This window comes from Microcaecilia unicolor, chromosome 7 (genome assembly GCF_901765095.1).
Source record: "Microcaecilia unicolor chromosome 7, aMicUni1.1, whole genome shotgun sequence".
Lineage (NCBI taxonomy): Eukaryota > Metazoa > Chordata > Amphibia > Gymnophiona > Siphonopidae > Microcaecilia > Microcaecilia unicolor.
In genome coordinates, this window is record NC_044037.1 from 21,076,555 (window position 1) to 21,091,102 (window position 14,548).

General features: G+C 45.1%; 1 protein-coding gene across 4 annotated transcripts in view; it reads left to right on the top strand.

Moving 5' to 3' along the window:
* LOC115473987 (synaptotagmin-like protein 2) overlaps nt 1-14,548 on the top strand; it is a 188,098-nt gene that overhangs the window by 143,791 nt on the left and 29,759 nt on the right. For all 4 annotated transcript variants that reach the window (XM_030209231.1, XM_030209234.1, XM_030209233.1 and 1 more), the window contains exons 8-11: nt 61-159; nt 3,162-3,253; nt 9,246-9,347; nt 14,225-14,394. In XM_030209231.1, the coding sequence (XP_030065091.1) occupies nt 61-159; nt 3,162-3,253; nt 9,246-9,347; nt 14,225-14,394 (463 nt within the window). The remainder of the gene's footprint in view (nt 1-60; nt 160-3,161; nt 3,254-9,245; nt 9,348-14,224; nt 14,395-14,548) is intronic.

Consider the following 14,548-nt stretch of genomic DNA (forward strand, 5'->3'; position numbering starts at 1 on the left):
AGTCTCTCTAGCTACATCCAGTTTGAAATATTACGCGTTCATGTATTGTTCTTCTTGTAGAAGACGGGGATGAGCAGTCTCTTGTTCTGTTGGCTTTAGCTCGTGCCAATGTCCTGAGCAACGCACGGAGCATGGTGAACATTTACACGAGTACTGAAAGTGAGTAAACTATTGAGCAAGCTGCTCCCTGCTTTATTCCAAAGCTTATGTTAACGGCCAGGCATTACAGCTCTATTACTGGCCTTTTTCTTGACCTTGCTTCGGACGCTAATTGTTTTTCTTTACCCCCCCCCCCCCCCCACACACACACACACACAGTGCATTATGTATCACACCACCTCCTGCGTCTAAATCTCTCTTCTTTAATGACTGCTTTCCAGTTCTTTTTGAACCTGAAGGAGGTGATTCTTTAAGGATCTACCTAGCGTTAAGCAGTGTTCTTGTCATTCACGCATGTATGTGAACGCATACACGTGTAAATAACAATAATCTGGTTATGCTGTATTCTAATGTGCATATCTTTTACTGTCTTCTTTGCAGGTGGGCGATCACACGGGCAGAGTCTGGGCAGACTATTATTTTTTTGAATTTTTTTACTATTTTTAAAAATATTTTATTTTAATCTATTTTATGTAAACCACAGTGAACTCAGAAGGGGATATAGCAATATTTAAATGATACATTGAGATGGGCAGGGCACACACTTATATGCATAACTTAAAGAACACTGGGGCCCTTTTACAAAGGCAAGTAAGGGTCTATGCGCATCCAGCGTTCGCGGAATCGCCATTACTACCCGGCTACTGCGTGCCCCGGGCGGTAATTCTGAATGTGCTGTATACTGAAAACATGCAGTAGAAAATATTTTCTATTTTCTTCCGTGTGGCACTTACCCGGCGGTAAACAGCATACCTACCGCCCGGGTAGAGCGTGAAACCTTACCACTAAGTCAGTGGGTGGCGGTAAGGGGCTGAAAATGGATGCACGCTGGTTTTTATTTTGCAGCAAGTCCATTTTCCAGTCCCCTTAAACAAGGTGCTCTTTCCAGGATGCGGTAAAAACTGATCCTGCGCGCACTTAAAAGACACACTCGCACTTCCACAGGCTACTTTTTGCCGTGGCTTAGTAAAAGGGCCCTTCTATAAGTTATCCCCCAGATCCTATACATTGCAACCAAATTTCCGTGACCAACTTAGTGCTTAAGTCCCGGGGGTCTCACTTAAATTTAGGTGTTTTCATTTGCACCAACAAAACGTGTAAATACTCACGCCTATATGTAAGTGCAGAGCCCCCTTATTCTATAATTGCACCTGTACCCAAAAACCACACCCATGATCAGCCCCCAAATCACCCATGACCCTCCCATTTCTGCGCCCCCTTTTAGAGACGTGTGTAAAATTTAGACGTGGATCCCGTGCCTAAATTTATGCAAGTAAATGCCAAGTAAATGAAAAGCCAATTATTGGTGCTAATTAGCTCATTCTTCAATTAAATTGCATGCATAATTTTTGGTGAGTTTTTTTTTTTAATAGAATTAGGTAGTTAATGCTCAAGTTTTTTTTGTTGAATTTCCTCCTGTGTGCACATCTTCCTAATCTAGGCATGAGGATGGCTAGTGTAAGTTCTCATACTTAAACACAGATCTGCAGAAGTACACAGTTACACTAGTAAGGTATAAAGCAAAGTACTTTCATTGATAGAATAGGATCAACTAGGCACCCTCTAGATACCTACATGTAACATAGTAAATGACGGCAGAAAAAGACATGTATGGTCCATCCAGTCTGCCCAACAAGATAATCTCATTTTACACGGTATGTGATACTTTATATGTATACCCGAGTTTGATTTGTCCTTGCCTTTTTTCAGGGCACAGACCATAGAAGTCTGCCCAGCACTTTCCTTGTACTAAGTTCTGAAGCTAATGTCAAAATCCCTTAAAATTTACACTCCAGCCCATCCCTTATCTATTCAGTCACGATCAGGGCATAGACCGTAGAAGTCTGCCCAGCACTGGTTTTGTTTCCCAATTATCGGCGTCACCACCTAATATCCGCTAAGATTCCGCGGACCCATTCCATCAAAACAGGATTCCTTTGTGTTTATCCCACACATGCTTGAATTCCATTACCGTTTTCATCTCCACCACCTCCCGTGGGAGGGCATTCCACATGTCCACCACCCTCTCCGTAAAAAAATACTTCCTGACATTAGCCCTTTATAGAAATGCCTTTTTTTTTTGGTAAGCGCGAGGATGTGCTTACCAAAAAAATATATATTTTAGTTTATGAATGAATTAGAGAGCAGAAAGTGCAAGGTGGATATTAGTGTTTTTTTCTTCCCACTGATAAATGAATAGGACAGACAGACAGACAGACAGACTAGGCCAGCCAAATGGCTGAGTGTGGTGGGGCTGGGGTACATGGAGACATTCATAGGAGCCCTTTTACTGAGCTGCCTAGGCGCGTACGCGCGTCCTACATGCGTCAATTTTGAACTACCGCCTGGCCACCGCGTGGCCCAGGCAGTAATTTCATGTTTTACATGCACCTGCTACACATGCCGGAAAATTTTCTGGTGTTCGGTGCTAACCGGGCGGTAACTGGCATTGTATGCACGCTGGTGATTACCACCCGGTTAACGCGTGAGACCTTACCGCTAAGTCAGTGGGTGGCAGTAAGGTCTCAGGCCCAAAATGGACGTGTGCCAATTTTAAAGGCCTTTTTTGCAGGTACGCTGAAAAATTGACCTGCGCGCATCCAATACACGCGTCTATACCAGTGCAGGCCATTTTTCGGTGCACCTTAGTAAAAGGACCCCATAGCCTTTATGCAAGGCTGACACCTAGTGGCTGTATTTAGGACTCATGATTGCAGGGGAAGATCGCTAAGAACTTGCAAATGAAGGTTCATGGTGCTAGACCCTAGTACTGGTTCCATGTAAGCTGGAAGCCCAAAGGAACAGGAGAAAACAGCCAAGACAAGGATTATAGATAGATAGATAGATAGATAGATAGATAGATAGATAGATAGATAGATAGATAGATAGATAGATAGATAGATAGATAGATGGATAGCTCCTGTGAAACCACTGTCAGCTGCAGTGTGAAGTCTGTTTCTATAATGATGCAATTAACCATTTTATTCTGTTCTTATCTGTAGCGTACAATAAACCTCAGACAATAACCCACCAGCTTCTTGAACCTGAACGAGCCAAAGAATTGAGCAGATCTACCCCTGCACTTATCTCTGAAGTAAGCACACCCAGGGCTTGATTTTATAACAGAACACCCGTGTGAGATGTCCAGAAACACACCTGTTTTATAATAGTTTAGCAAAAAAAATATCTCGCTGGAAAACGTATATTCTCATCTACCGGTATGTGTTGGACCTCAGAGGTGTCACTTGGATATAAAGAAAGTTTTACCTAGGAAAATTTATCACAATCGTCATAAATCCACTTTTCTTAGAAATGCACTTGCCGCTAAACACTTCGACATGGCAGCCTGCGCATTTCTAAAGGAGACGATTCTTGATACAGCCTTGAGTGCAACATGATTTCGTGTCAGATTTGAGTCCCCGTGACCAACCGTGAAAGATGAGCATTTTTTTTACATATTTATTTATTTATTAGGATTTATTTACTCCCTTTTTGAAGGAATTCACTCAAGGCGGTGTACAGTAAGAATAGATCAAACATGAGCAATTGCCAATTACAGCAGTAAAAATATTCAAACAATACAAAGTATGGCATAGTATCCTATTTACAATGCCAACACAGTATGTAATAGAACATTTTAATCGATAGTGAAGGGTATAAGCAAAGATGGAACATATAGATAGGTAAGAGAATAAGAAGAGTTTGAAAGTAAAATGACTGATTTAAAGAAAGTTGCATATGAGGTCAGAGAGATGGTTAAATGTTATCAGAGCTAGGGTAGGAGTGGATTAACATGTCCCGCTGCAGTATGTGCAGCCCGAGTCAATCCTTGTGTGTGTGAGTGAGACTAACAAGTTAGTTACTCAGTGGCGTACCAAGGGGGGGGGCAGTGGGGGCGGTCCGCCCCGGGTGCATGCCGCTAGGGGGGTGCTGGGCGCCTGTTGGCTGAGTCCGCTCGTTCTCTCCCTGCTGCTCCCTCTGCGCGGAACAGGTTACTTCCTGTTCCGGGGCAGAGGGAGCAGCAGGGAGGGAACGAGCGGACTCGGCCAACAAGCACGCGGCACCCCCCAGCAGGTAAAAATGCACCTGGGGGGGGGTGTAATTTTGCCGGAGGGGGGGGGGGGTAATTTCACAGGTGGTGGGGGGCGAATCGGCGATCCGCCCCGGGTGTCAGGCAGCCTAGGAACACCACTGTAGTTACTTCTTCCATTAAAGGCTTGGTTGAAGAGCAAAGCTTTCACCTGCTTCCTGAAGTAGAGGTAGTCTTGTGTTAAGCGGAGCCTTGCAGGCAGTGCATTCCAGAGTGTGGGGGCTACTCCGGAGAAGGCTTGTGAGAAATTTGTAAAAAATGGAATGATTTCTGAAGAATTGTTAAATTTGAATAATAGAAATACTAAAAATTGAGAGTAAATTTTGAGAAAATTGGACTTATGACAGTTGTGGCATTTCTATATATCTGAGTGACACCTCTGAGGCCCAACATATATACAAGAATACACTTTTTCCAATGAGGTATTATTTGGTGAATTAACCTCCCTGTTTACTAAGCCATGCTAGCGGCTGCAGTGTGGCAATGCTGACACACAGACCCTTCAAAGTGAATGAGCTGGGTCGGCATTAGCTTAGTAAATAGGGAGGGGGGGGGTAAGTCTCCTGGATTCTTATAGATATTTATGCCTGGTCTGTGTTTTACAACAGTAACATAGATGCCTATAGGCATTCCCAGGAAATGGTTAGGCCCTGCATTCAGCAGTAGCTTGCGTAGAGGAGTGTGGTAGCCGTGCTAGTCCACTCTTAAGTTTATCAATAGAAATCAAACAAAATAAAACATGGAAAAGAAAATAAGATGATACCTTTTTTATTGGACATAACTTAATACATTTCTTGATATCAAGAAATGTATTAAGTTATGTCCAATAAAAAAGGTATCATCTTATTTTCTTTTCCATGTTTTATTTTGTTTGATTTCTATTGATAGCAGTAGCTTGCCAGATTTACCTGCTTGACTCTGGTGATCAGCGCTGGCTAGCCGAATTTACATGTTTTACTCTAATCAGCTAAATAGCTGAACAACCCTTCTGCTACCTGCTGTTAAAATAAAATTGCCCACTGTTTCCTCCTTCATCCATTTATCCCTTCCATCCTCTTTCCCCGTCTACAATAGTAATTTGAAAAATACTTTGCAGTCTCATATACTGGGGCGTAGCCAGACACCCAATTTTGGGTGGGCAGAAGAACTCTGCCTTATCCCACAAGTGATTTGATCTTTCCCTCTCTCGTCTGCATACCATATGGTCTCTCAAACACTCCCCCCCCCCCCCCCCCGCCGCATACCTTTTAAATAGCAGATTTTCACCGGCAGCGAGCAGCAACTAATACACACTGCTCACGTTGGCCCCACAGTCACTGCTTGCTGCTGGCGAAGGTCTGCTATTTACAAGGTATGCAGGAGGGACAGTTGTTGGGAGTTTTTGGCTGCTGGGACTCGGGAAGAATCCCTGCCAGCCACATCATAGGTGTGCTGCTACTGGGTGGGCCTGGGCCCACCCTTGGCTACGCCACTGCTCATATACCCTCCCTCCTTGCTTTCAGATCTGCAGAGTGCCAGCCAGGGATCCTTTCCCCCTCCAACCCCAGCACCTCCCCTGCTGTCTTAAAAAGGCAAAGTTCCAATGGGTATCTCCCTCCCACCCACCCTGCTATGCCAACAAGGACAACACCAGTGGGCAGTGGCGTAGGAAGGGGGGGCGGTTCACCCCAGGTGCACGCCGCTGGGGGGGGTGTCGGCTCCGCTGGTTCCCTGCTCTCTCTGCCCTGGAACAGGTTACTTCCTGTTCCGGGGCAGAGAGAGCAGGGAACCAGCGGAGCCGACGCAGCTCCCAGCGACGACGTGCACTTGGGGCGGAGCGCCAGTGGTAAGAATGCGCTCCAAGGGGGGGGTGCGCGCCGAGGGGGGGTGCGCAGCGGTGACCCACCCCAGGTGTCAGCCGCCCTCGCTACGCCACTGCCAGTGGGGGATTCCTCCTGCCATCCCTCCTTGCAAAAATTAAAAGTGTAGCACGTTCTGATATGTAACTCCTTGGTTAGATATATGTAAACTCCTTTTAATTTTATACTAATTGGAAAATGCATGTTAAGATTTGTTTTTGTTTAAAAACAGGAAAGTGAAGTTATATTGAAAGTTGCCCTTGTTCATCCCCATTTTTGTAAGTTTGTGTGTGTTAATCTTTACAGCTCCAATACTTATTGCCCACTTGGATTGACATTAGGGTTTCCTACTGGATCTAGATTAGCCCGACAGGGTTGATCCAGTCCTGGGTTTTTCCCTACCACACGCAGGCACTTGTAGTTTTGATTTCCCCATTGTATTCCCTAAGACAGGGGTCCTCAAATCCGATCCTTGAGGTCCACAAGCCTGCCTGGTTTTCAGGATTTCCACAATGAATATGTATGAAATCTATTTGTACGCAGTGGAAGCATTGAATGCAGATAGATCTCGTACATATGCATTGTGGAAATCCTGAAAGCCAAGTTGGGATGTGGACCTCGAGGACTGGATTTGAGGATCCCTGCCCTAAGAAAACCAAGACGACAAGTCACTGCAAGCAACCGGGTAAACCTGGGACTGGATCAACCCTTTCAGGCCAACCTGGATCCGTTTGGCAACCTTCATTGACATATTCCACTCTGATAAGAAGTGTCTAAGGCATTAAATGTTTACAGACCCCGCACAATACTGCTGTGAGTTTCTTGGGGAAGGTGAATAAATCTGATCGTATTACCCCTTTTTTTTTTTAGAACTTTTTATTGGTTACCGATGCATTTCTGTATTTTGTTTAAGATTTTGACTTTCGTTCATAGAGCTTATTATGAGTGCATGCCCCTCCCCCATATCCTTTTACCAAGCTGCGGGGAAAAGGGCCTTTCGCTAGCGTCAGGGGCCATGTTTCCTGAGCGCCAGGGCCCTTTTTACCGCAGTGGGTAAAAAAAACCCTAGACACACATGGCCATGCGGTGCGAGAACTCTTACCGTATGGCCATGCAACGTGGAGCCCTTACCGCTACCCACTGAGGTGGCGATAAGGGCTCCCACCCTAACCCGTTGGTAACCGGGCAACTCGCGGCCAGAGGCGTAGCCAGACTTCGGCGGGAGGGGAGTCCAGAGCCCGAGGTGAGGGGGCACATTTTAGCCCCCCACCCGGCACCACCGACCCCGCCGCCACCACCACCACCAACTTTGCCCTCCCCCCTCTGCTGATGAAGTTCAATGTTGACAAGTGCAAAGTGATGCATGTGGGTAAGAGGAACCCGAATTATAGCTACGTCTTGCAAGGTTCCGCGTTAGGAGTTACGGATCAAGAAAGGGATCTGGGTGTCGTCGTCGATGATACGCTGAAACCTTCTGCTCAGTGTGCTGCTGCGGCTAGGAAAGCGAATAGAATGTTGGGTGTTATTAAGAAGGGTATGGAGTCCAGGTGTGCGGATGTTATAATGCCGTTGTATCGCTCCATGGTGCGACCGCACCTGGAGTATTGTGTTCAGTACTGGTCTCCGTATCTCAAAAAAGATATAGTAGAATTGGAAAAGGTACAGCGAAGGGCGACGAAAATGATAGTGGGGATGGGACGACTTTCCTATGAAGAGAGGCTGAGAAGGCTAGGGCTTTTCAGCTTGGAGAAGAGACGGCTGAGGGGAGATATGATAGAAGTGTATAAAATAATGAGTGGAATGGATCGGGTGGATGTGAAGCGACTGTTCACGCTATCCAAAAATACTAGGACTAGAGGGCATGAGTTGAAGCTACAGTGTGGTAAATTTAAAACGAATCGGAGAAAATTTTTCTTCACCCAACGTGTAATTAGACTCTGGAATTCATTGCCGGAGAACGTGGTACGGGCGGTTAGCTTGACGGAGTTTAAAAAGGGGTTAGATAGATTCCTAAAGGACAAGTCCATAGACCGCTATTAAATGGACTGGAAAAATTCCTCATTTTTAGGTACAACTTGTCTGGAATGTTTTTACGTTTGGGGAGCGTGCCAGGTGCCCTTGACCTGGATTGGCCACTGTCGGTGACAGGATGCTGGGCTAGATGGACCTTTGGTCTTTCCCAGTATGGCACTACTTATGTACTTATGTACTTATGACCCTCTCGAGCCCCCCCTCCCACCGTCGCCTACCTTTGTTGGCGGGGGACCCCAACCTCCGCCAGCCGAGGTCCTCTTCTTCCCACAAAAGGCTTCCTTCTGTTTCTGACGTCCTGCACGTACAATGTGCAGGACGTCAGAAACAGAAGGAAGCCTTTTGCGGGAAGAAGAGGACCTCGGCTGGCGGGGGTTGGGGTCCCCCGCCAGCAAAGGCAGGTGACGGCAAGTTAGCGGCGAGAGGGGGGGTGAGAGGGTCGTCGGCAGGGGGGTCCAGAGCCAAATCTACGGCGGCCCAGGCCCCACGTAGCTACGCGGCGATGCCCGATTACCGACGGGTTACCGGCGCACAAGCCATTTCCAGGGGTTTTCTTTTTCCCCCGGAAATGGCGCACTTTTGGGGCAGGAGTACCACCGGCAGCTGTGTTGGGCCTGAGAGGATTCTTAGGTCCTTTCAGGATTTTAGATTAGTATTGCTGCACTTCTGTAGGGTTTGGTGGGAGGCAACTAAAGCTAGTGCATTTTTTTTGGTTGACTCCAATGCTTTGGAATAACCTGCCAAAGGGTATTCGCGCTGAAATTAATTTTAAGGCTTTTAAAAGATTGTTAGACACATTTTTTTTTGGTGTTAGTTTTTAATAGTGTACCAGAGGGGGAGGAAAAATATACTGATATAGGATGGGAAACACATTATGTTTTTTGTTTTTGTTTTTTTTTTGTCTTTTGGAGGTTATGGAGTTTTTCTGTTGTGTTTAGGCCTGTCCTATCAAGTTTCTGGAGTTCTTTTTTATTTTTATGGTTTGTTTTTTTTTAATTTATTTTAAACCGCCTTGATCTGGTAAAGTATTGGTATATCAAGTTTTAATAAACTGTAACTGTTTTTCCTAGATGGTTAAGCTAAGGTCATTTGTTTGATTTCTTTTTTTGGGGGTTGGGGGGGAACAGACTGAATCTGACACAGCATCAGAAGTGAGCTTTCAGTTGAATAAGCACAGGAAGACCCTCAGCGTTGGCAGCCACTCCTCCGACATGGCCTCTGTGTCCTCGGTACGTATCACGCAGATTATATGCATGTTTAGAGCTAGCTTCTCTTTATGCACCAGCCAAAGGGGGTTCCAGAGAGTTCCTGACAGCCACTAGTTAAACTGGTCTGTATAATCAGATTCACCAAGACACCAACTCCCAAATTCAATAAACTTGAGCGCCTAACTATACCTTACTGCAAAAAGTTGTGTGCGGACGTTATAGAATAAAGTCAGTTGTGCCGTGTAGATTAATATAATAATGAGCTTATCATTGATGTTAACTAGCAATAATTGTCACTAAGTGTTAATTGCTGCTAAATAAATTTGATAGGATTTCACAATATTATGTTAATCTCCATTGGTTGCCTAGAGAGGTGAGAATTACATTCAAATTTGCCTGTATTTTATATAGAGTTGTAAATGGGGATTGTCCAGGATATATGTTTTTGCATTTTCAATTTTGTAATAGAAATAGGAGAGTGCATAATAATTCCCCTTTTTCCTTTCCATCAGTGAAGGGGAAAAAAGATTTAAACTTCATGAAAAACTTTTAGCTTTTCAAGCTCCAAAATTCTGGAAGGAAATTGCTTTATTATTATTATATTTATTATTATTTGTTACATTTGTATCCCACATTTTCCCACGTATTTGCAGGCTCAATGTGGCTTATATAATACCGTGAAGGCATTCGCCAAATCCGGTACGGGATAGGTACAAAATGTTGTATTGGGATAGGGAAGATAAGATTCAATCAAGTTGGATTGAGGTAAAAGAGTTCATTAATGTCCAATACGATCTTTAATAGTGAGGTGTTGCAGGGTTGAGTCATTTAAGTTGGGTCATTCGGACATGCCCTTCCGAATAGGTGAGTCTTTAAGGACTTTCTGAATTTTAGGTAATCATAAGTTGTTTTCACCACTTGTGGCAATATGTTTCGATCATTCAAATTCCTATTTAAATTTCAGGAAAAATGTGAAAACAGAAAAGTTATGGCCTTACCTGATAACTTTCTTTCCTTTAGTCGCAGCAGATGAATCCAGATGCTTGTGGGTTGTAGTGCTGTGCGATTCACTCAAAAAGTTTTTGATTCGATTCAGTTCGATTCGCTCATATGAATTGTTTTTTCCACTCGATTCAGCTTTACTGAAATATAGGTGCCCAGAGCCTCAGACCTATGCTAATGTTATAACAGACAGAGTAACACAAACAGGCAGCAGCGATTAAACGTTTTAAACATTCAAGAAAGCATTTGCGATGACAGGTTAAACTGCACCATCCTCTACTTCTCTAAAATGATTTACTATCTCCACAATTATTGTTCAGTATTAAGTAGAGAGGTGTGGTAGCCGTGTCAGTCCACTCTTAAAGGTTATCAATAGAAATCAAACAAAATAAAACATGGAAAAGAAAATAAGATGATACCTTTTTTTATTGGACATAATACATTTGTTGATTAGCTTTCGAAGGTTGCCCTTCTTCGTCAGATCGGAAATAAGTAAATGTGGTATCAGATAGTATATATAAGAGAAACATCAAACCATTACTTGTTTCTCTTATATATATTATCTGCTAACACATTTGCTTATATCCGATCTGACGAAGAAGGGCAACCTTCGAAAGCTAATCAACAAATGTATTATGTCCAATAAAAAAAGGTATCATCTTATTTTCTTTTCCATGTTTTATTTTGTTTGATTTCTATTGATAACCTTGTTCAGTATTAAAATTAAGTTCAAAACGTACCCCACCACTACCACAAAAGGGCCTTTCATTAATAAATATGACATGATATCAAATTCAGACATATGTTTTCATAAAATAGTGATCCGAAAGTTAACATATGGCCAGAGGAAACCGAGAACCGGAAACACCATGCAGTCTAGCTCAGTTCCTTGAGTCTGTGGGACAAAGGGCCAGAAAGTCAGCAGTCTTAGGGCTGATAGGAAATTTAAAAGTATTCCTGCCATGAAGCTCTTCCTGTCACCAAAAAAGCAGACAGACAAGAAGAGCTCAATGACATTTTTTGTCTTTAAAAACTCATTAATACAGAGCCAACAACAACAAAAAAAAAGCATGTAAGGACTGGATAAAGGAATTAAAACAAAGTTTAAAGCAAATGCCCTTAATATGTAATACTTAATAGCAATAATGAAATAGCAGCCTGAGTCAGCAGATTTCTTTTCCACTGAACATAATTAACTTTGTATGAACTTGGCGGCTAATAAGAGCAAGTTCCCACGTGCCATCTTTTCCTTTTGATGTAGGCACAGGAAAAAAAGATGTTAAATTCTCCCAGGTTTCAACCTAAATTAGTTTTTTTTTTAAATTGTAGTTATAAATAGTAAGTCTGTTTGTTAAGCACCTGATTGTCATAACTTGAGGCCCGAGCCCAGGGAATTTTATCCCCCCTGCCCTCCCCTCTCGGCAGCCCTGCCTAACTGTAAATGCCGTGTTATAGAATTGCCCTTCAAGAACCCCTGACTGAGAAACTAGGAGCATGCCTATGCCAACCACATTGCTTTCTGAAACAGCAACTTAATTGGCAATATCAATAAATGGTGATGATGTACTCCAGTGGCGTAGGAAGGGGGGGCGGTGGGGCGGTCCGCCCCGGGTGCACGCGCTGGGGGGGGTGTCGGATCCGCTGGTTCCCTGCTCCCTCTGCCCCGGAACAGGTTACTTCCTGTTCCGGGGCAGAGAGGGCAAGGAACCAGCGGCACCAACGCAGCTCCCAGCGACGTGCACTCGGGGGCGGATCGGCCCTCTCGCCCGCCCCTCGCTTCCCAATTAAAGTAAGAATGGCACCGGAGGGGGGAGGGTGCGCGCCGGGGGGGGCACCATGCTGCACCTGGGGGGGGTGCGCAGCGGCGACCCGCCCTGGGTGTCAGCTGTCCTCACAGGACGTCAGACGCACAGAAACAGAAGCCTGCGCGGCCGCGTTGCTCATCTGCAAGGGCAGGCTTCTACATGGAATGTTGCTAGTGGAGGAGTAGCCTAGTGGTTAGTGCAGTAGACTTTGATCCTGGGGAATTCCTTGTGACTCTGGGCAAGTCACTTAACCCTCCATTGTCCCAGGCACAAATAAGTACCTGTATATAATATGTAAACCGCTTTGAACGTAGTTCAAAAACCACAGAAAGGCGATAAGTCCCATTCCCCCCCCCCCTAAATGTCTGCATCAGGAGTAACAGATAAAACAAACAGTGAAATATTGCAAAGATCAGTTAATAAAATATAGAAATCATACAAATCAATACAGCCAGGAAGCACACTTCAAAAAACATAAATCTAGTTCACCAGCAGAGGTCCCAACCAGCTGATTTCTGAAGTGTGCTTCCTTGGCAGGGCATAAAAATCGTGAAGTAGTTCAGAGAAAAGCGATGAAAATGGTATGGGGTTTCATCACAAGATGTATGAGGAGAGACTTGAGGACCTGAACATGTATACCTTGGAGGAAAAGAGAGACATGGATGATGTGATACAGACGTTCAAATATTTGAAAGGTATTAAACAAACCTTTTCTAGAGACAGGAAGATGGTAGTACTAGAGGACATGAATTGAGGTTGCAAGGGGGCTGACTCAGCAATAATGTCAGGAAGTACTTTTTGACGGAGAAGGTGGTAGATACCTGGAATGCCCTCCCGCGGGAGGTTGTGGAGATGAAAACAGTAACGGAATTCAAAACTTCGTGGGATAAACACAAAGGAATCCTGTACAGAAGGCATGGAACCAAACAAGCTTAGCAGTGAGTAGATGCCAACACCAGTAATTGGGAAGCCAAGCCAGTGCTGGGCAGGATTCTGTGGTCTGTGCCCTGATCGTGGCTGGACAGATTTGGATGGGCTGGAGTGGGGCTTCGACGACAACTTCAGAAGTTGGAAAGCAAGGACAATGCCGGGCACACTTCTACAGCCTGTGCCCTGAATATGGCAAAGTCAAATCAAGATCATCATACCTTATGCTACGAGTTTATCTTGTTGGGTAGACTGGATGGACCGTACAGGTCCTTATCTGCCGTCTTCTACTATGTAACTATGACCATAGGAGCCAACTTTTCAAAATGATTGAGGGTGCTGAATTTTTTTTTTTTTTTACAAATGGTGCATTCCCCCCTGTCCTCCCCCTCCCTCCTCTCCCCCTTCCTCCACCTCCTCCCCCTCTCTCCTCTCGCCCCTCTGAGTTCCAGGCCCCCTCCCTCTCCTCCGAGTTCCAGGCCCCCCTCCCTCTCCTCCGAGTTCCAGGCTCCCCCTGTCCTCCGAGTGCCAGTCTGACCCCAGCCCGATCTCTTTTCTCTCAAAACAGTGCTCTGCCTGCCCCTCGCCTTCCTGTGTGCCGCCCAGAATTTAAAAGTCATCTTACCTCGGGGTCCGGCGGCAGCAGTGAAAGGCGAGCAGGCTCAGCGCTTCAGCCTGCCTTCTCTTCTCACCTTTCACTGCTGCCACCGGACCCCTAAGATGACTTTTAAATTCTGGGCGGCACACAGGAAGGCGAGGGGCAGGCAGAAGACTGTTTTGAGGGAGAAGAGGGTGGGCAGCGCAGGTTGGGCTGGCTCCTGTCTGGGAACGTCTGGTTCCGGCGGGTAAAATATTGGGGGTGCTTGAGCACCCACAGCACCCACGGAGTCGGCACCTATGACTATGACAGTATTGGTTTGTAGGATTGCCATATTTTATTAACTGATCTTAACAATATTTTGCCCGCTTGCTTTATCTGTTACCCCTGATGCAGATAGTTGGGCAAAACGTGGCCATGTTGGGTGTTTTATTCTCTTGAATTTTAGTAAAGTATTTACAGAATAGACAGTGGTTTTCCCTACTTTGGTTTGAGAGACCACTCCACTTTTCTTCCGTTTCTTTGTGATCTGTTGCCTCTCCCATTTTCTCATTTGCTTCCCTCAGGTCAGCAACAGCGTGCTGAGTGTCTACAGTGGCGATTTTGGAAGTGTGGATGCGCAAGGGATGGTTCAGTTTGCCCTGGATTATGATGAGAAGAACAGAGAGTTTCAGATTTATGTGGCTCAGTGCAAAGATCTGGCTGTTGTGGATGAAAGGAGGGGGAGATCTGACCCGTACGTAATGTTTTCATTTAACGTTTGATAAAAGCGCATTTCCCTGGTGAATCTCCAGGTTATAGCTGCAACATTTGCTTTTGGTAAAGACCAGTGGCGTAGCTAGGTGGGGCCACGGGGGCCTGGGCCCCCCCAAATTTCCTCTGGGCCCCTG